Below are 22,148 nucleotides of genomic sequence, written 5' to 3'. Positions count from 1 at the left end.
AGTGCTGGGATTAAAGGCGTGCGCCACCACACCCGGCTAAACGTTTTATTTTTATACAGCAACCCTAAATATCTCGTAAGACCAAGTCTTACCCTCTCCGATGCTCTTCCCCTTCCCCCTCCACTGCCTCAAGAAGAACCAGAACAAAAAAGAAGATCCACTGGGGCTGGCCCCTGGCAGAACCACAGGTGTAATCAATCTTCCTGGAGAGAAGCTCCAGATGGCTATGCCTAGATTAGTCTTAAGGCTGCCAGACTGTCATCTGGAGAGTCAGCTCAGAGGCTCATAGCTCAGCCAGGATGCCACAGGCCCAGGCTCCAAGATCACAGCTAAACCCCAGCACACCACAGCCTGATCTCTAGCAGAACTGACTCCTGTCAGGGACCCATAGCTCTGACTGAGAGAGGAAAAGAGATGCACTGCTGGTAGCAGGGCTGAATCGGGGAAGCAGTGTGGCGGCCTCTAACCTGCGATGGCTGGTTCCATCAGAGCCTGCCCTCCTCTCTCTCACCGGGAGGGTCAAGGACCCGTGTAGGCCTCTCTGCCTGGGAGGGGTCCTAAGAGGACACTTCCTGTTGCTGTCTGTCTCTGTGGCCTAAGGGTTCTGAGATGACCACTGCTGACCCTGACTACACACCTGGAGCGGAAGGTCAACCGTGGCCCTGCCCATCCCTACAGCTTAACTAGGCTGGCCCAACCCAGGGTGCAGTCTAAGGGTTCGAACCCAGAGCACCTAGGAAATGAAACGACAGGTCTCTACTGAATGGAGGTTTATTTGCAGAAGTTGAAAAAAAGCTCAGTTTACACACATATGTACAGATCCCAGCTTTGAGCCACTCAGGGTGGTGGGCACCCTGGGGAGATGAACTGGTCACACCCAACAGGAGCCGACACTCAGTAGGTTGGTTCAGTTCTCAAGGCCCAGAAGTGCTGGGCGGCCTAACCCCATCCCTGCCTGCAACCATCTTCCCACAGGATGTGTGCTGAACAGATCAGATGGGACACGGAGAACATTTCAGTCTGAATCACAAGCCTCTTGTCCAGTGGTGGCGTCCACTGCGGAGGCCAGGTTGTCCTCCTGGCCTTTTAGCCGTTCACCTGGATGGAGAGCAAACAAGAGGCGACCGGCTGTGCTGCAGCCACTGTCCCGAGGGCAGGCCCCAGCCCACGGGCAGACACACTTACGGATCAGCTCCGCGATGGCTCTCTGGGTCCGCTTTTCTAGCTTCTCTAGTTTCTTGGCCACATCTCTCTTGAGATCCCTGGGACAGGAAAGAGGGGAAACTGAGAAGCTAAGGCTTTCGTGGTGTGGCCCTGGGACCGTCCTGCAGTGCTTTGATAGTTACACCCTCACGCCTGAGATGCTGCTCTGGGGGCCAGGACGCTGCCTGCTCTGCTTTTCTGCACCCCAAGATCCATCTCCTTCCCAACTCCACTGAGATAGGGGATGTGTACCACAGACCCAGACAAGGTAGAGGATGAGACACAGTGGCTCCTTGGGATCCTCCTGTTATGTCCCCTAAGTTGGCACTGGAGAGAAACTTGTCGTGGCCAACTGTCAGCCCTATTCCACCTTTTGCCAAAGTCTCCCACCCCCATTCCTGGGGCTTCCAGAATTCCTAAATTCAGTCTGAGTTCTCTGGTGCTGCAGTTCCTACAGCACACACCTCATGCCTGTTTCATCAAACTAAAGCACTGTGGTAGGTCTGTAACCATAGGTCTACAGGTACCAGAAAACAGCCCTGACCTCTGGCACAAGGCACCGAGAGATATGCCTACAGCCTACAGCACCTTCCCTTACTCATTTTTTCAGCTCAGTCAGAGGGGCTCCCAGGCTTCTGGGCTTGAAGAGATTGGGTTCCCGACTTTACAGTTAAAACCGAGACATAAGCCCTATCTCACTGTCCGTCTGCTTTCTTTCCTGTGATATCCTGAGCACAAAGGGGGGCACCGCTCAGATGGCCCAGACCAGGGGACTTTTCACCCTACACAAGAGGCTTGAAAGGACGGCTGCTCTTTCATCCCCCGGGCCCCTCTTCAGCACTTTACTCACAGCCGTCACCCATGCCTTACTTAGCCCTTATCCCTGACTCTCTTGGGCAGAGCTGTGCCTGCAGTGCTTGTCCCTACCTGTCCCTTGGCTGTCCTCCCAGCCGAGGCCTGTGACATGCACCAAACACTATCACCCTCCCACCCCCCAAACAGCTTGCACCAGCCTGCATGGACAACACTCACCAATCAGGTTTCCGGGGTGCCAGGTTGGCCAGGTCCTAGGGAGAAAGGAGACAACTCATCAGGGCCAAGGCCCAGCCTCAGGGGAGTGGAGAGACAGGGCACAGAGGGAGAAAAATGTAGACAGGCCAGGAAGGCAGGGGGGTGGGAACAGAGATGGCTAGAGAAGGAAGCAGTCCCAGCAGGGAGGGGCCTCCCAGGGACTCACCACTTCCTCAATGACAGGCTCGGGCTTGGCTGCCTCCAGCTGCTCCTTCACCTTCTCCTCCACTAGAGGGCGAAAGAACACAGGCCTGTAGGGTGGAAGCTGCCACTCCAGAGCGAACAATCTAAGGGGCCCCAGGGAGGAGGAGGGACCCCACACAGCAGCAACTCTGGAAGACAAGTCTGGCTTCCTAGGTTGAAGGCAGACCCCAGGGCCCAGAAAGGGACAGAGCAGGCTCTAGTTGAAGTGGACAAGGCCCAAGCCTCAGGCATCCAGATGTGAAATGGGAGGTGCCTGTGTATAGGGGGAGTGTGGCATCCAAGTGAAGCCCCTAGGGATCTCCTCCAGGTCTGGCATGGCTGGAGTCTGGGTGTCTTATCTTCCCTTCCATCCCACCTCAGACTTACGACAAGCAGACAAGCACCCCCCGCCTGCACCATGATCCTAGGTCTCTGAGTGTCCCCTTCTGGGGGTCCATCAATGTGGACAGCCTTCAGACCTGTCACGAGGGATGCGTCCCTCTGACCTTCCTTTCTTCTGCCAGACATAAGTCCTGGTGGCCTCCTTATAGAAGACAATGGGCAGTTTCTCATCCCCCTCCTACAGCCTGTGGGGTGTCCTCACTGACCCTGCCGCTGCTCCACAGGGTGGGGAGTGGATTAGCAAGAAACGATTGGGCAACTGCTGAACTATGATGAGGTATTTATTCATTCATTACTTGTACAAAGAAAAGTTGGTATCAAAAATTAAAAACTGGGGCTGGAGAGATGGCTTAGAGGTTAAGAGCACTGACTGTTCTTCCAGAGGTCCTGAGTTCAATTCCAGCAACCACATGGTGGCTCACAACATCTGTAATGTGACCTAATGCCCTCTTCTGGAGTGTCTGAAACATGTACTAACATAAAATAAATAAAATCTTAAAAAAAAAAATAAAAACTAAGATTTTTAGTTAGGCATGGTGGCACATGTCATTAATCCTAACACTTGGGAGGCTGAGGCAGGTGGATCTCTGTGAGCTCAAGGCTAGTCTGGTCTACACAGTGAGCTCCTCAGTGAGACCCTGCCTTAAAACTAAACAAAGCCAGATCCTTCAGAACAAAGGATGACCCTGCTCCTGGACCAGGACATCTCTCTTCACCCTGGGGCTCTCACCCTTTGACTAGGCAGCAGTGGGGAGCCTGAGAGGGGCTCTTTCTGGCCTCTGCTGCTGCTGTCCTTTGCCTTGCTGCCCAAGGGCCTCAGGTCACTTCTGCTCCTCATGCCCTGAGGGCCTGTGGTCTCTTCAGGATGGCAGGTGCAAGGGGCCTCCTTCCTGCTCCTGGCCCTTTTATGGTCCCTGAGAAGGTGTGTGAGTGCCCTGGAGGCCCTGTCTTTGGCCCTGTAGCTCTTCTCTGAGGGTGACCGGAAGGGACATGGGGGAAAAGGATCCATGTACCTGCCACTGGTTTTGCCTGGGGGACCCGCCTCCTCTTCAGGTCTTCATCCTCTGGGACATAGTTCCGGAGCCTGAGTCCCCTGTGAGAGCAGAACACAGGCGCATACACCTCAGTGCAGGAGTGGGAGGGGAAGGGCGCTTGCTACATGCAATTTCCATGGTTCCTCCTGTCTGTCTGGAGGTGGCCAAGTGAAGGGAAGCACAGAACTTAAGCATCTCCCCACTACACAAAAGAACACACGCATGCATGCACGCACGCACGCACGCACGCACGCACGCACGCACGCTGGGCCAGGGTGACTAAGGACATTTACTAGTTATCTCCTGGGTTGTCTCCATTTGGCAAGGAGCGTGTGCCATTTTCATGAGGTCATGCAGCAGAGATAGTGCATCCGAGAGCAAGGCTAAGCCAGAGCTCCTGGGTTGATCACTCCTCAAAGAGATAGCCTTCTAGCCGGGCAGTGGTGGCGCACGCCTTTAATCCCAGAGCTCGGGAGGCAGAGGCAGGCGGATNAGTGAGTTCCAGGACAGCCAGGGCTACACAGAGAAACCCTGTCTCGAAAAAGNCAAAGAGAGAGAGAGAGAGAGAGAGAGAGAGAGAGAGAGAGAGAGAGAGAGAGAGCGAGCGAGAGCCTTCCACACCAGCTCTCCAAACCCAGCAGAGCCTCCTCAGAGCCTGCATGTCTTGGAGCCAATGTCTGTCACACAGTTCATCCACCGCTTTCGGTGGACAGGGTCTGTGTGTACTAAGTGACATGAAGATGGTGTGTGTGTGTGTGTGTGTGTGTGTGTGTGTGAGGGGGGGAGGGAGGGAGGGAGAGAGAGTCAGACAGACAGACTGCAGTGCAGGGCAGCCTTTGTACAATATACAAAAGATTCCAGGAGGTGACTTCTGGGTCTGAGACTGTAGTGGATTCCACCAAAACACAGGAGAGACAAGAGGCTGATGGGAGTGGTCCACATGGAGACCAGGCATAACCATATGCCACAATCCTCTCACACACTGCTGAGACCTACAGAGCTCATACCTGACAGGTCTTTTGAACACAACTAGAAAACCCTCAGACCTGGGGGTGTGGAATCATAGAGGTCAGAATTACCCAGCACCAGCCCAAACCCAGGTCTCGATCCCACGATCTGCAGGCAGTCTCCCAGCTCAGCAGCTCATCAAATCCAAAGAGGTTTATCCCTGGGAAGAGGGGACCCTGGTTACCCAACAGGGCAGCAAGGTCAGAGTTCCTGAGGGACTACTGGACTTAATTAAGGTAAGCACAGCAGTGGACAGACCCTAGGCCAGAGGCACTGAAGAAACACATGGCTTTCCCACTCTGTCTTGAATTCTGGCCCTTCAGAAAGTCCTAGGTTTTCAGGTCAGAGCTCTGCCTGGGCTAGGCTGAGTGCTGGTGGTCCCCAGTCCCTGACGGGGCAAGCCATTCCACAGGTGAGGTGCACGAAGCCTGTGGCCGCACAACTAACTAGTGGCCCCATCTCACATATTATGCCAACTCACTACCTCTTCCCTCTTGCCAAGGCCCCTGGGGCCAGGCTAAACCCACGGCCACATGCTCATCGAACATGTCTAGGGGTCCCCTCCCCCTGTCCCCTATGCCTATTCAGGCCTGGGGTGAGCAACAGGTCACTGGACACATATCGAGAAGTGGAGCATCTGCTGCCATGGCTTTAGTTCACCACAGGGTGAGGAGAAAAGAGGAACAGAAACTGGGTGTGGGAGAAAGACGGCAGGGATTAGTGAGGAGAGTAAAAAAATCCCAACCCCACAACCAGATCCAGGGTCCATGAGTAATAAGAGGGGGCAGGGCCACAGCAAGCTTCACCTGCTGCCCCATGTCCTCAGATGGCCACCAGCCTGAATCCCTGTGTCCCTGGCCCACTGCCCAAGGGTCTCAGGGAAAGGAGCACTGGGTTGTGCTTGGGGCTTCTCTAAGCAGGTCCAAGTTTTAATTCCCTCTCCACAAACAACAAACTGGGCACAGACAGTTTAAACATCCACTGGCCGGCCTTGGAGAACCAAGCCTGTCGACACAGGAATAAGAGGTGAAGAAGAACAAGAGCCCCTGAACACCTGTCTCTTGCTAATGGCGTCTGGGAAGCTGGGCTCCCTGAACCCTCAGGCTGGAGAGAGAAAAGTGTAGCAGAGCCAAGGAGGAACAGGCCCTGGCAAAGCTCCAGGCTGCCCGCTGGGACCCCATCCTAACAATAGGTGAACCTGCAGTCACTTCACCAGAGACAGAAAGAGCCTATACAACACCAGGACAGGTGGCTCACCCCTCAGTGGGGGGGTGTGATGTAACTGGGCACCCTATCAGTCCCAAAAGGAAGGACTGGGGAACCCCTAGGCCAGCTGTTGGCGAGAGGGGCAATAAGCTCTATGGAGAGTAAGACACAATCCAGAACCTTGGGTGAGCTCCAGCATAACACCCATGGCTCACTGGAAACGAAGCATGCACTAGAACAATCAGAAACAGACTTTACAGTCAGGTGTAGTGGTGGACGCTAGTACTGAGAAGCTGAGGCAGGAGAACTGAAAATTTGAGGACAGCCTGAGCCTCACAGTAAGACTGTTTCCCCAAAATATTAAATTAAAAAGAAGTAATTTTCCACTCTGTGTTTTTTTTTTTTTCTTTTTGGTTTTTCGAGACAGGGTTTCTCTTTATATCCCTGGCTGTCCTGGAACTCACTCAGGCTGGCCTTGAACTCAGAAATCCGCCTGCCTCTGCCTCCCAAGTGCTGGGATTAAAGGCGTGCGCCACAACTGCTCCGCTCTCCACTCTGTTTTCTATTTCTGCAGGGTTTGGTTGTTGTTATGTCTGTCTGTCTGTCTGTCTCTCATCTATCTATCTATCTATCTATCTATCTATCTATCTATCTATCTATCTACCTACCTACCTACCTACCTATCTACCTACCTACCTATCTCTCTTGCTCGTGGGTGGGTACCACAGAGGTCAGAGGACAGCCTGTAGGAGTGACTTCTCTCCTTCAACATGGGCCATCAGGCTTGGCAGCAACCACCTCTAACCACTGAGCTTTCTCCACAGTCTTGTTTTCTTCCTTTTAAAATGGGTCTCATGTATCCCATGTGGCCCTGAGCTCCTGACCCCCCAGCATCTACCCCCAAGTGCTAGGATAACAGGCATGCACCACCATTCCCAGGATACCTATGAAATATGATAAGACTTAAATTTTAAAGAGAGAATGACTGAGTTTTGAAGACAGTTTTGCTATGTGCCACAGTCTGGCTTTCTATTGGATATCTTCCTGCTTCTGTTTCTCAAGGGCTGGTGGGAATACAGGCCTGCACCACCATGCCCAGCAATGACCGAATGTTCGCACAGATCCATACAGAATTTAATGAAACGGGATGGAGAGCTGACTCAGTGGCTAAGGGGATGTTGCTCTGGCAGAAGACCCAAGTTCAGTTTGCAGTACTGACGCGGTAGCTCACAACCGTCTGAACCTCTCGTTCACGGGAATCTGACACTCTTCTGACCTCTGTGGGCACTGCACTTAAGTGATGCCAACACTCAGAGGGAAGAATTGTCAAACCATAGATTAAAGAAGACGATGAGCTGGGCGTGGTGGCGCACGCCTTTAATCCCAGCACTCGGGACGCAGAGGCAGGTGGATTTCTGAGTTCGAGACTAGCCTGGTCTACAAAGTGAGTTCCAGGACAGCCAGAGCTACACAGAGAAACCCTGTCTCAAAAAAACAAAACAACAAACAAACAAAAGAAGATGATGAACTCCAGGCTGGGGCTGTAGCTCCGAGGGGTGAGAGCTTGCCTGACTTGAAGGAAGCATTAGATCTAATCTCTAATATGCAGACCCAAGTAGGGTGACGCATCTCTGTGGTGTTCCTAGGGTTCAGGAGATACGGGCAGCAGGACAGCAAGGTCAAGGTCACAGAGTGGGGATATCTGAAATGCTGTCACAAACAAGAAAAACGATGAACTTCAAAGAAAAGTATATGTAGGCAAACCATTGCCAAATTACTAAAAACCAGTAGCAAAGAGAAGCAAATTAAAGACATCCCGTCTTCAATGACGAAGCTGAAACCGACAGCTACGGCCTCCACTGACTGAGGAAGACTGAGGCAGTGGAGTGAGGTGCAGGCTCAGATGAAGGCTGAGGTAGGCACACTGAGTTCTAGGCAGTCTCAGCTATTCAGTAAGGCCCTTTGCTTAAACTAAACCAAGCAAAACACCCCCACCCCTGCAAAGTAAAACAAAACAAAAATAAAATATAGGGCTGGTGAGATGGCTCAGTGAGTAAGAGCACCGACTGCTCTTCCAAAGGTCCAGAGTTCAAATCCCAGAATCACATGGTGGCTCACAACCATCTGTAACGAGATCTGATGCCCTCTTCTGGAGTGTATGAAGACAGCTACAGTGTACTTACATATAATAAATAAATAAATCTTTTAAAATAAATAAATAAATAAATAAATAAAATATAAAGTGGCGTAGTCCTGCTCACCCGGAACGCTAGGACGTAGGAGCAAGAGGCTGCAAGGGGGCTCAAGGCTAGCCTGGGCTACAAAGTGAGCTCTTATCTGAGACAAACAAGTAAAAATACAACCCAGTAGATAGTACAAAGGGCAGAAAGAGTGACAGATGGCGCCTGCCATCCACATGTCCTGGGCCTATGGTGCAGGACTACTGCTACTACTTGTTTGGTTTGGTTTGGTTTGGTTTGGTTTGGTTTTTCAAGATAGGGTTTCTCTGTGTAGCACTGTCTGTCCTTAAACTCTCTCTGTAGACCAGGGTGGCCTTGAACTCACAGAGAGCCACCTGCCTGTGCCTCCCCCCCAAGTGCTGGGACTAAAGCTACTACTGCTTTTCAACAAACTACTTTTTAGGACATTTGTTAAGAATGTACTCGGTCTTCCCTACGAAAGACGCTAAGAGAGAAGGGAAAGAGACCATGCTAACAAGAAAGAGGAAATGGAAGAGTGAGGTGCCAGGCTCTCAGGAGCAGCCCTGCATGCCTCCTGGGCCTTCCATAGCTGAGCAGCCTTCTCTCTGCAGCCTGGGTATGGTAGGACTAACAGGGCCAGCCAGACCAGTGAGGCCAGCCATCACCCATCACCCACCACCCTCTTAGTGGGCCAGGAAATGTTGATGCTACCTGGACTCACACGGCAGCTAGCCATTTTTCTGGGGTCGTGGGAGCCATTGCTGGTTCTGTGTGCACCTGCACCCCTTAGAATAGGGTGAAGAGGGGAAGAGGGGTCTAGAGCCCTGGACTTCTAGCAGTATGGCCCAGACCTAAATCTTAGTTTTGATGCTTTTCAGACATGGGCAGGACTATACTATCATCAATATCCACATGGAAGCCAAGGTCATCCATCTCTCCTGAGGTTTGGGGTGTGAAAGGATGAAGTCATCTGATCTGACTACAGCAGAGTCCTCTAGATGAGACCCTGAGAGCTCCACCTGTCAAGACAAATAAAGGGACAAAGCCTTGTGTATAGCGGGCAACAACCCCCCCCCCCCCCACACACACACGCAGGGCCTGCCAAGGCCCCTCAGTAGCCCTCATTGCGGTTAATGGGCAAACAGAAATTGATCTTTGTGTTACCCACAGGGTAGCAGGGTCACCAGGACACTTTCCTAGTAGCTGAGGCTCAGCCAAAGGGCCTCTTTCCTTTCTACCTGTGTGCCATTCCAGTTTGTCTGGTCTCCACCAGCTTGCTATCAGTTACTAGTGAGCTTTGGAAAGTGGGCCAGCCAGAATCCGGGCTTACCTTACTGGCTGCTACAGTCCTTTCTGCTCCAAACTGGGCTTGAGGCCAACAAGGACTAGAGTTTGCACAGCAAAAGGAGAAGATTGCTTCAGCTCACAGGCCCTTCCCCATCTTTACAATGCCAGGGGAAGGGCTCGCTGGAAGTATGTGGTGACCCCTAAAATCCAAACTTTCAAGTACCAGAAGGCAGAGGAGTGGGAGAGCTAGGCCAGAGAAGAGCCAGCCTCTACCTGAAGATGACAGAACAAGCTAGAGCCCTGGTGGAAAGAGCCTGAGGACGAGGCTATAGTTGTGAGTTTGTGCACACCTGCCTGCACTCACATTCACATTCACATTCACATCTGGACTAGAGGAGAGCTTTGCCTCTCCTGTGTGTTTGAGGCTTTGGTCCTTGGCATGCTGTGCCCATGTCATTCAGGGCTTCCTCAACTCCTTACACTGCACCAGAGGAATGTCCTATGGTCAAAGGACCGGTGGAGACATTCTTCATGACCTTTTCAGAAGGAATGCCAAGACACAGCCCAGGGAGAGCAAAGTGAGGGACGGGGTTCCGGCAACAGTGATAGAAATAACCCTGAGGGAAGGCTAGAAAGAGCTAAAGGGATGGTGTTCGGGCAACAGTGATAGAAATAACCCTGCGGGAAGGCTGGAAAGAGCTAGGACATCAGGCCTCGGGCCAGGCTCACAGCTTAAAAGCCAGGAGCCAGGGAAGGTATTTCCTGGCATCCCTTTAATATCTATCTTTCTTTTTTTCTTTTTGCTTTTTTCGAGACAGGGTTTCTCTGTATAGTCCTGGCTGTCCTGGAACTCACTCTGTAGACCAGGCTGGCCTCGAACTCAGAAATCCGCCTGCCTCTGCCTCCGAAGTGCTGGAATTAAAGGCGTGCGCCACCACGCCCGGCTCTTTAATATCTTTCAAATGCTGAAACACACAAATCTCTCGTATCAGTAAATGTATAAAGTCACTGCAGTTATGAGGTAGGTCATTACACAACCTCTGAAAATAACGTCTGCAAAGGCTTGATGAGGGATAGGAAACACAGGGACACAATGTTGACAGTGCTTACATCAAGTAGGATTGCTTAAAAAAAACTTTCCTTGGTTTTCTGTAATTTCCAAAGTGTCTAATCAATATCTGGTTACTATCTACAACCAGTAATGGACCAGAGGAAATGGGGGTGTGTGGAGGGGAGGAGAAGGAGGCGGTGGTGACTGGGGCAGTGGGATGGCTGTGATAAGAAGAGCAAACGCAGCAGGTGAGCTCCTGGACATGAAGAGATCAGAGAACAGGTCTCAAGTATAAGGAAAGGGACCGGTGAGCCCAAGACCTCTAGGTCACTGACCTTTGGCTACAAGCACTGGACTTCCCATAAGGCCCCTCAGCTTTGGCAGAAAGTGTCTGAGTTAAGCCTTGGTATTTCTCTGCAGGAGGCAGATACAAAGGCCGCACCCCCAGTGTCTCCACTCTTGCTGGTCCAGGGCCTCTAGTTGTTTCCCTAAGTCTAAACTTCTCCACAAGGTTCAGGCCCCACAGCCTGCTCACTTCACAACACCCACTAGATCCCTGCAGATCCTTCCCCTGACGTCTCCACCCCACAGGGCGACCCTGACCACCTCCTCTGAGTTCCTCTTGACCTCTCAGAGGTAACCATACACTACGCACTTGGCTCTGGGCTCTGTCCTACAAGCTCAGCACTCAGCCCATGACGCCTCCAGTTGAGGAGAGATTCAGGGGGTGCTTGGGGAAGAACATTACAGTAGCCTGTGGGTGTCTAAGGCAAGAAGGAAGCTCGGAAGCTACTGTGTCCCCAGGAACAGAGGGTAGGAATGTGGCTGGGTATGAGTGCCGTCTGAATGCCGTCTGAGTCTTCATGGCCGAGCCCCAGGGCAATGTCCAGGCTAACATCCTGTTGAGTCTGATTCTAGAAGCTGCATTTGTATCTCTTTCCCGTATCTCCTCCCCCACTATCTAGACCTGAATGGTGCTGCAGCAGGCTTGGTGACCACAGCAAGATCTACCTCCAGGCCAGCTGCAGGGGCTCTAGGTGTGGGATGGCCTGGAGATTCAGGGGACATCACACACTCACATCTTCCAATGTGCTACAGAGGTGACTGGAAAAAGTCAGTGTTTTCTGTGGCCGTAAACTCAGAAGTGAAGGAATCTGAGATTACCTATCCGGTACCATCTTCTGATTGGCAAACGAGCACCAAGACACACTCGCTCACGAAGGCATCGCTATCTTTGTCGACTTCACAGTTCATGCTTTCGGCCTACACTTGGACACTGGCCCATCTTCTCTCCCTACAGATCCTGAGGCGTCTTCTGGCTCAGCCCACTGCCATGAACCCTTGTAGAGATAGCAAGACAGGGTGGCCAATCCTCGGGGCAAGCTTACAAGGTCACAGTTTGCCTCAGTTGGCCACCTTGGTCCCCCTGGTTATCCAGTTCCACTCATAGGCCAGATGAGTCTGCAGGGTCCCAGAGGTCAGCAATGCTCACAGAGATAGCAACTGCGACCACAGAAGCCTTTCATTAAAAAAAAAAAAATGTCTTTTAGTTGTGTGCACGTGTGATACATGCCATCTCTGTGAGAGTATCTTTAGGAGTCAGGAGAGGGTGCTGGGTAACACAGTCACTGGTGGCTGTAAGTCACCTGACCTTAGTGCTGGGAACAGAACTTGGGTCCTCTGGAAGAGCAAGCAGCGAGTGCTCTTACCAGCCGAGCCATCTCTCCAGCCCCAAGGCTCTCAGTTTTAACGTCCAAAGTACAGAGACACCAGAGCTTTAAGGTCCACCTCACACACACTCCCTTCCGGGGGAGGGGACCAGCTCATAATGGAGCAATCACAGTGCCTGCCCCAAAACATCAGAGCAGGTGATGTTGTTTCAAGGTGTGTTCAGAACATGGACACTGCAAACAGGCAGAAGGAAGGGATGCTTCTGTCACTGGTGCTAAACGCTTTCCTTCAGGACATTAAGTGGCTGTTTGACAGCCAAGCAAACTCTACAACAGCACAGTGGTGTCGCCACTCCAAGGCAGAGGGGACAGTCTGTCTCCCAGATTTCAGCAGGGTGGGTGCCCCCAAACTGCAGGCCTTGAAATCTCCCAATCTTCAGCCTTGGCTAGGTTTATAGGTGTGTACTGCCGCGCCCAAGGACAGTTTATCAACAGCCAGCAGCCATTCCAGGCTAGTCACTGGTTCCATCAGCCTCTGCCCAGTGAGCACTGCCATCCCATCTGCTGTAGACTCCACCCTCATTCCCTCACAGCCTAGCTGAGCTCTCTACCCATTCCACCTGAAAATCCAGTTAACAGGTGCTTAAAGAATTCCAAAGAGGGCAGGAGAGATGGCTCAGGGCTAAGAGCACAGGCTGCTCTTGCAGAGGACCCTAGTTTGATTCCCAGCCCCTGCATAGTGGCTCACAAGTGTTATCAAAATCTGGTGCCCTCTTCTGGCCTTGAATACTGCACTAATGCACATAGACATACATGCATGTAGTTACATATACATACCTGCAGGCAAGAAGCTCATACACATAAAATAAAAATAAATCTTAAAAAAGAAAAAAAAAAAAAGAATTAAAAACAGGGACGGAGATTTCTTACCTAGTAGGACAGTGTGGGGATCCATCCTCAGACACACACACACACACACACACACACACACACACACACACTCACCTTCACATTCTCTCTCTCTCCCTCTCTCTGAAATAGAAAATATGTCAAATTCAAGGGCTAACAATTAAATCAGTACTTAGGAGTGTTACCCAGTCATAGGGAACTATTTCTAACTATCCATAGTCATGATATGTTACATAAAAATGTTTATCAAGCCGGGCGTGGTGGCACACGCCTTTAATTCCAGCACTCGGGAGGCGGAGGCAGAGGCAGGNGGATTTCTGAGTTCGAGGCCAGCCTGGTCTACAAAGTGAGTTCCAGGACAGCCAAGGCTACACAGAGAAACCCTGTCTCAAACAAACAAACAAACAAAAACCCCAAAAATGTTTATCAAACAACAGGCTCTGCTCTGAGTGTGTTAATTGGCCCTGTGCTAGAACCAAGCCTATGGCTGGCTGTGGAAGGCTTGCTGGACCAAATCCTCAGCCCTTTTTATCCACAGACTTGCTAAACTGACCACTAATCCTGCCTTTGGATAACTGAAAAAAAAAAAAAAAAAAAACTGTATATATGCTTAAGCAGCAATTTAAATTTAAATCCAGATGTGGTGGCACACTACTATAGTCTCACACAAGAGGGCTCTTAGAGTCTGACGACACTGGGATTACACAGCAAGGACTAGCCAGGGCTACACAGTGAGACTGTCTCAAAAAAACAAAAACAAAGCATGTGTATGTGTGTGCATGTGCGTGTGTGCGTGTGCGTGTGTGGCAAGTGTGTACACATATTTAAATTTAAGGAGAAGGTTTACATCAGCTGAGCTGCTCCCCAGAGGGCTCACAGATGAGAACCTACACAAAGGCTGCCGAAGCCCAGATGCTACGACCTACGGTGGATGTGCTGTCCTCTGCTAACAGCCATCACTGTCTTATCCAGAGTGACCCTTCCGATGGCGCCTGCTGATGGTTCCTCAGGAAATGAGGATCATCATTCTCTCACCTGACATTCCAGACACTACTTCCTGAGGCCACGCCCATGCTGGGGTGGGCCTAGTCAGTGGTGTGACTATTTTGGGGTCGCCCAGGCTCCTGTAAGTCATCTCTCCTACATTCTTACATAAGTCAGTCTAACACACTGGCTGGTTCCCAGGCTAGACTTGGATGGACCTGTTCTTTGCTGTCATTGGTGCCCTATATCTGGTTTGTTCAAGTCTTCCCAGAAAAAGTTCGGGTAACAGGGATACAAGGAGAGGCCTGCAAAGTCCAATGTTCCCCACCCTAGGCCCAACCATAACTCCACAAAACACTGTAGGTGGAAGTGTTCACCCCACAGGCTGCCCTGGCCTCCAAATGCCTGACTGATTCTTCACAGGGCTGTTGCATCCTTTAGCCTACCCTTGACCTGCTAAAAGGATGTGGGACAGAGGCCAGGATTCCGTCCCCTGTGGAGTAGCACAGAAGGCTGAGAAGGTGGGGCAGGGCTTTGTCGGGTCTGGGGAGCAGGCAGAGGGCAGGGACAGCTTCAATCTCTCCTTGGTGACACAGAAGGCTGCATGAGATCACTGTCCCACCCTGCACATAAGATGGGGTGCAGGGAGGGGCCCAGTCAGCTCTACTCCCTTTCAGCTGGGAGATTTTAGACAAGTGACTTCACCTGCCTGTGGTTACCCCACCTATACACCACACCCAGCCCAGAACGGCCAGAAGACTTCAGCAAAGAACTTTTGAAAGTGCAGAAGAACATGACACATAAGATACGACTTTTTTCCCACACAGAAAGGGAAGGCCCCAGTGATGCTCCCACTCTCTTCCTACACAGTAGGGACGTGCCCACTGCAGGTCACAAGGGCAGTCAGACTCACGCTGGTCTTAAGCCAGCCCAATCCCCAGACTGCTCCTGAGAATTATGAGTCTGGAAAGGGGTGCTGGATGCTATGTTCCCATGCTGTAGCTTTGGTGAGAGAAGGGAGCCACAGCCATCCCATTGGCTGATGACGGGGATACCTGAAGCTGGAAGGTGGACGTGGCCTTGTGGTTACCAAGAAAATGGGGTAACACGTGTTTAACCTATGACATGCCTTGGTACAAGGACCCTGGGACGCAATCCGGAGATGAGAGAAACGTGGTGCTTGCCAGACTAAAAGGTTTAGGCACCTGGCCTGGGGTTGGCTCTCAGCAGGGTGGGACCACTGTCTTCAGGAGGGTCACACAAATATGGAGCTGAAGAACAACCTTTCCATTCCCTGAGAAGGCAGGTCAGTGGCCTAGTGTCTTTCACAATATGGGACACTCACTCACTCACTCCAGGGAAAACCCACTGAGGTCTAGGAATCTAGGAGCCTGGACATAGGGAATATAGCTCAATGTGGTGTGTGCAGTCATGGGCTCAAGTCCTAGCATCACATCCAACAAACACCAGGATCCAAAGCTGCAGGGAACCTGTTTGCGACTTGCTTGGTCAGGCACTTAGCATGGTCCACTCCCATGTCAGATATGGTATGAAGCTAACTCCCTTCATCCTGCTTCCGGCTTCAGCCCAACGGCTCCTCTACAGGGCAGAGCCTCCAGGCACTTAGAGAGGGAAACAAAGACAGCTGACCTCTGGGGGCCAGAGGTGTCTTTCCTCCCAATAAACACAAGTCTGACACCACTGGGACTCCCCCCTTCCTGACACAGGTTTGTCTGTGGGGAACGGGACAAGATTTATCCCAGGAGAGAAATAAAAAGCATTTCTTATCCATACACTCAATGAAATTCTAATCAAAATGCCAGCAGGTTTCTTTCTCTTCAGTAGACATCAACAAGCTGGTTGTCAGAAGGAGTGAAGGCAGAGGAGAGTTTGGAGTCTCAGACTGTAGGTGGTCTCAAACTCGCAATAATCCTCCTGCCTCAGCCTTGCTAGTGCTGGGATGCCAGGTGAATCACTACATCCAGCATGCCTGAAAAGTTTATAAGGAAAGAAAGGATTAGAACAGCAAAAGTAGTTGTGGATGACTACCCCGGGCAAGCACGAGAGCCAGCCTGGCTGGAGAAGAAGAGACGGGAGCCTAGGGCGCCAGCCCCACTGCTCCTCAGCTGCATACCCTGGCCTTGTGATGTTTCTGGTTGGACAGCTCAGTGTGAAAGGAGGCTTGCTTCCAGCACTATCTAATCTGCCAAGTGAGCGCAGCTCTGTCCCCGCTCCTGCCCCTCCCCCTCATGGTCACATGTGCTCATTTCTGTTCCCATGCACCCACCTTGCTGTTTCCCCAGCTACTGTCCTAGTTGTAAAGTTAGCACGTGTGTTCTCTAAGAGCTAGTTAGGCAGGTTCAAGCTCTGCCTGTGGTTAACCATGTCAGGAGGAAGGGCCTCCGAGTGTTGTCCTGCACAGTTGGGAGACATCTTAAGTTCTCCATCAGGGGAAGCAAGTATTCTTTCATTTCTGATTGGTTAGCTGAAGATACCAAAGCTCAAAGAGGCAACATAACTTACCCTAGGGAAAAGAGCTAATAATTTCCGACCCTTAATCTGGATGTGACTTTCAAACCTCAAGTCCATTCTCTCTGCATGGATCCTACTTTTCCAGGGCCCTTTGCTGATTTTTTTTTTTTTTTTTTTTAAGTGCATGATGATCTAACTATACAAATCAATTGAAATGGCCATCAGCCAAGTGTCTGTGCAGTTACAAGGTAAGCAGGCCTCCACAAGTGGTGCCAAGTGACCTTCAGGGGCACTGGGGCAGGTGGGTCTTACTCTCTGCCAGCACACAGGTGTCACAGACAGCAGGTCCCTGGGGTCATCTGGAGGAGAGAGTTCAGAGCTGGGTGTCAGTGTGTGATGCAATGGCTAGGGATGAGTCTCCAGGTCAGGGCAAAGGAGAAGTGGGAAGGAAGAAAGGAGAGAAGAGGGCGCCTTTTCCTCCCCGTCAGAGTCTGGGTCGGCAGGTACCAGACACAGCTTAGCCTTGTCCCATCCAGCCCGGAACTCCAGACATTGATTCTCTAAGGTCCTCAGTATCATCTCCAGGATGGACCCCCACTGACGCTGTGTAAAACTGGGGTTGGGGGCTCATGAGTAGAGGTCCCAGGAGTTGGGGTACTGTCTTCCCAGCCCGCCCACCCTTTCCCACTGCAGGTTCAGGCCTCTGGGCCCCACCACCCACATCCTGCCCTCTGAATTCCATGCCTAACTCAAGGCACAGTGTTCTCCATGAGGCCTTGTCCAGTTCTCTGCAGGACACTCAAGGGCTGCAGTCTGCTACGTTTCCCCTCTGGCTCACTGGTCCGAGAAGCCCAGGAAGCCAACATGCTCACTTGTAAGTGGCCTCAGAAGCCAGCCCTGCAGTGCAGCTGTGGGTCATCCTTTCTCCCCAAGCGGACCTGGCCTCAGGGTCTGTGTGCATTGCTGGATTGTACAGGTGATCCTGCTGGAGCCCTTTCTGCATGGAGTACCTGCCTTCTGCTTCGCCCATCCTGCTCTTCTGGAGAGCTCAATCCCTGAACACCACTGCGCAGGGTCCAGCCCAAGGGTCTGGCCTCGTGTTAACTGTTGCCGAGACCCAGCCTGCCTTCCTGGCTCTGTGCTCTGAAGGCATTCACGTGAGAAGAGCCTGCTTTCTCTGGGTGCTGTGAAGGCAGGAGCAATTCCTGCTAGCTGGGCCCCTTCCCAAGCCAGACAAGCTGCATGAGTGATGCTCACTGCTTGAGAGGAGAGATGAGAGAGGAGCAGATGAGTGAAGCAGAACCAACCCATGTCTGCCATGCTTGGTCCTCAGCTCTGACGGGAGAACACGGGGCCAGTGCTCTGTCACACACGACCTTCAAGCCTAGCGAGTGAGCAGACCCTTAGCACGCACGGCCTCACAGGACAGACCTGTTACTGACGGGAGCCTGGAACTGAGTCTACTGAGTCCTTTCTCAGTTAGGACAGGAAGAGGGTCATGACTTAGTCCTCACTCCACTTCAGTCAAGAAAAAGCCACATTTTACTGTACAGTGAGGTGCATTTGAAAGACCCTTCCTTTTGGTCTTTGTTTAAAAACAAAGCACGTTGGCAGACTGTGAAAGCCACTGTGGAGCCAATCTCTGCCTCTTCACCAGTGCTAACTGCAGCCACCTCTCCCTATGCATCATACTGTTTCTTCCCGGCAGCTCATCACGACTCCTCTTGTAAACAGCCTGTGTCCCTTGAGGGACTGCCACCACCTACCATTGTCTCCCAGGTGTTTGCATCAGTGTCCTGCACAGCACACAGCAGATACGCTGTGAAGTTGGTAGGGACTGGGACACATGCATGTATTATTTCAAAAATTGAGTCTTGACCCTGAACTTTCTCTTTGCTGCAACACCATCTCTGAGATTCAGCCACATGGTGGTGCAACAGCTGAGTCTCTTACTGACCCACCTATTGCTAACCAGTGACCCTTCTTTCTCAGCAAGGAAGAGGACGAGAAGAAACCATCTAGTGTATCAGAGACAGCTCAGAAATGAGACCCAAGGCCCCAGCTAGAACCTGTGAACTGAGAACCCATGAACAAGCCAGAAGGAAATACTTCAGCTTCTAAATAGTGACTAAGAATGAGGGAGACAGAGCCGGGCGTGGTGGCGCACGCCTTTAATCCTAGCACTTGGGAGGCAGAGGCAGCGAATTTCTGAGTTCGAGACCAGCCTGGTCTACTGACTGAGTTCCAGGACAGCCAGGGCTACACAGAGAAACCCTGTCTCGAAAAACCAAAAAAAAAAAAAAAAAACAAACAAAATCGAAAAAAAAAAAAAAAAAAAAAAGAATGAGGGAGACTGGGGCTGGAGAGACTGCTCAGCAGTTAAGAGCACTGACTGCTCTCTCAGAGGTTCTGCGTTCCTAGCAACCACATGGTGGCTCACAACAATCTGTAATAGGATCTGATGCCCTCTGGTGTGTGAAGACAACTACAGTATAAATATATATATATATACACATACATATATATATATATATATATATATATATATATATATAGAGAGAGAGAGAGAGAGAGAGAGAGAGAGAGAGAGAGAGAGAGAGCGAGCGCGCGACCATGTAGGTACCTATCTCAAAAATCATACAGGTCTAGGGGCCCAGTGCAGAGCCTCAAAATAGAGAGCTGTTGACACACTCTGAACCCAAGAGATATGGCAAGGACCTTGAAGGACTGCCAACAGGATGATGTAAAAGCATCCTAGCTGATGCTGGAGATGAAAAAGCTAGATGAGGGCCTGCTCTGCTATGAGAGCCCAGCTCCTCTGGGGAGCTCTGCCTGCCCACAGGGCCATCCCACCTTCTATACGAAGTATAGACTCCAAGCAGCAGTACCTGTGCTTGAGGGAAGCTGTCCAATAAGTAAAGAATGAATGAATGAATGAATGAATGAACGAATGAGTGAACGAGTACAGGCTGAGAAGGCAGGTGTGAACAGATAATCAGAGTTTTATACACAGGTGAGGCGGGACCTGCTTTTGCAGGAATGTAGAACACACAAAAGATGCATGGCAAGACTGAAAGATGTAATACAGGGTCAGAATGGGACCGGAGCTAACAGCTGAACCACTGGTTCCCGACCTGGGGTGGTCGCACAGGTTGCCTAAGACCATGGGAAAACACAGATATTTACACGATGACTTGCAACAGCAGCAGAATTACAGTTATGAAATAGCAATGAAAATAATTTTATGGTCGGGGGTCACCACAACATGAGGAACTGTATTAAAGGGTTGCAGCACTGAGAAGGTTGAGAACCCCTGAGCTAGATGGTAAGCAGGAAGGATTATAGGGACAGCCCTAACTAGTGAGAGGGTTGATCTTCTCATGTCTGAACATGGCAGCTGTGTGAGCAATGTCCAACCCTGAACACTGAACAGCACTGGGAAGGTGTCAGTGGGGAGAGCAGAGCAGTGTGTCACGGCAAGAGGACACGTGCACGAACACACACACACACACACACACACACACACACACACAGGCTCTACCTGTGCTTCCCAACTTCCTCTTCCTCTTCTCTGAGCTGCTTGGTCTGTGGCTCCCCATCTTCCCTGTCCTGTAAAGAAAGAAAGAAAACCACTTTTCAGATAAACTCTTCTGTAGTTCAGATCACCTGGGAAGCCAACAAAGACAGGACAATCACAGCCAGGTATCTGATGGGTGCCAAGCAGGCTCTCCCCTGCTCTCTTCCTAAAACTCTACAGCCCTTCCAGCACTTGGGAGGCAGAGGCAGGCACATCACTGTGAGTTCTAGGCCATTTGGGTCTACATTGTGAGTTCCAGGATAGTCTACACAGTGAGTGAGACCTTGTCTCAAAATTAAATTGAACAACAGCAACAGCAACAATAACAACAAAGCCCTCCATGATCCCAGCTCAGTCCCAGGTACAAAGCAAGCAGGGAGAGCCAGAAGGTCTTAGACAGCAAGAACGGAGCTGGTCGGGGCTGGATGGCCACCAGCCACCTTCATGGATCTGGGTGGAGTCATGTGTTGGGCTCTAGGGAAGAGGGAAAAGATGGTCACCAACAACTAGGCCTCTTTGTATTCTTTCCAGCCTAGAGACTTCTCCAGAAATACCCCTGAGGATCTCTCCAGAAGTAACCTAATCAGGAGCAGGCTTTGAACTAGACTCACTGCCCAGGTCTTTGGCATAGTAAGGGAGATGGAGGCAAAAGAGCCCACATAACAGCCTATGGGAAAGGTTCTTCTGAATCTGGTTCTTAAACGTTTTCTTACGTGTGTGTGTGTGTGTGTGTGTGTGTGTGTGTATTCACATGTACAAGTGTGCCATAGAGCACGTAGAGGTCAGAGGACAACTCCCAGGAGTTGGAATAGGTTAGGACAGATTTCGGGAGCTCTTCCGCTACCATGAGGGCTGAGGGACTGAGCTCAGGTTGGCAGACTTGGTGACAAGCACCTTGACCCACCGAGTCATCTTGCCAGCCCCTAAATCTGCTTCCCCTGCCCAGTTTACATAAGACACGTTTGTTTCAGTCCAGATACAGTATGCTTGTGGTCCAAGTGCCCCAAGGGCTGTAACTTAAGGACACCACCAGGGCTGCTTCTGCCTACTACACAAAAAGTGCTCCCAGGTCCGCTGCTTCCCAACATCACTGTGGCTGGACAAGCCGACCACAGGTATGTACACTCATGGGCAGGACCAAATCTATGGAGCCATGCCACAGGCCCAAGTCCTGAACCAAGGCCTAGGATTGAAGCTTCCATGCCAGGGCTAGCCCTCTAGAAGATATCAAACTTACTTTGTTACTGGCAATGGACTCTTGCTGGAGTGGAGTTCTGAGAAGAAACTCGGAAGCTTCCACTTGCAACCTGTTACGATGGCTGGCACCATGCTAGGGCTAACTCTGTCAGGATCTTAAGTAGCTGCCTATACTTCCTTTCCTAGATGGTCCTGCACAGCACCGACAGCTGTCACCTCTGGGGTGACATCTACCAGTGCTCATCTTGCAGACTCGGGGCAAAGACTGATACTGCCATTCTTTGGCCATATGACCTCTGGGGCCTGACTCACTGAGAGCCTTCTGTAATAGAACACATCAAGACCCCAGCCCCAGCCCAATGCAACTTGGTCTCATGAGACAGCAGGGGTTAAAGGAGACAGCAGGGGTTTCCAGGGGTTAGGAGGGGAGAACCTGGGCTCCCCAGGACACACAGACAGAATTGGGAAAGGCTTCCAGGGGACAACCTGAGCAAAGGTAGTGTGTGGTCTAAAGAACAGACAGAGATTCAGGCTTGAGAAACAAGCCAGCATTCTCTGAGTGGTGGGGTAGAAAGGGACCTCAAGAGGCTGAGCTGAGCCAGGCGTGGTGGCGCACGCCTTTAATCCCAGCACTCGGGAGGCAGAGGCAGGCGGATTTCTGAGTTCAAGGCCAGCCTGGTCTACAAAGTGAGT

The 22,148-nt window shown here is 51.2% G+C and overlaps 1 protein-coding gene across 1 annotated transcript in view; it reads right to left on the bottom strand.

The window, feature by feature from the left end:
* Positions 1-755: 755 nt before the first annotated feature.
* Positions 756-22,148, bottom strand: part of Ccdc12 (coiled-coil domain containing 12) — a 55,041-nt gene continuing 33,648 nt past the window's right edge. Inside the window, exons 2-7 of the mRNA XM_021207531.1 lie at positions 20,223-20,290; positions 3,873-3,952; positions 2,441-2,502; positions 2,236-2,270; positions 1,186-1,262; positions 756-1,098 (exon numbers count right to left, since the gene is read on the bottom strand). Coding sequence (XP_021063190.1) covers positions 1,016-1,098; positions 1,186-1,262; positions 2,236-2,270; positions 2,441-2,502; positions 3,873-3,952; positions 20,223-20,290 — 405 coding nt within the window. The 3' untranslated portion in view covers positions 756-1,015. The remainder of the gene's footprint in view (positions 1,099-1,185; positions 1,263-2,235; positions 2,271-2,440; positions 2,503-3,872; positions 3,953-20,222; positions 20,291-22,148) is intronic.

This window comes from Mus pahari, chromosome 10 (genome assembly GCF_900095145.1).
Source record: "Mus pahari chromosome 10, PAHARI_EIJ_v1.1, whole genome shotgun sequence".
Classification (NCBI taxonomy): Eukaryota; Metazoa; Chordata; class Mammalia; order Rodentia; family Muridae; genus Mus; species Mus pahari.
This window is presented reverse-complemented; position numbering and strand designations above follow the sequence as displayed.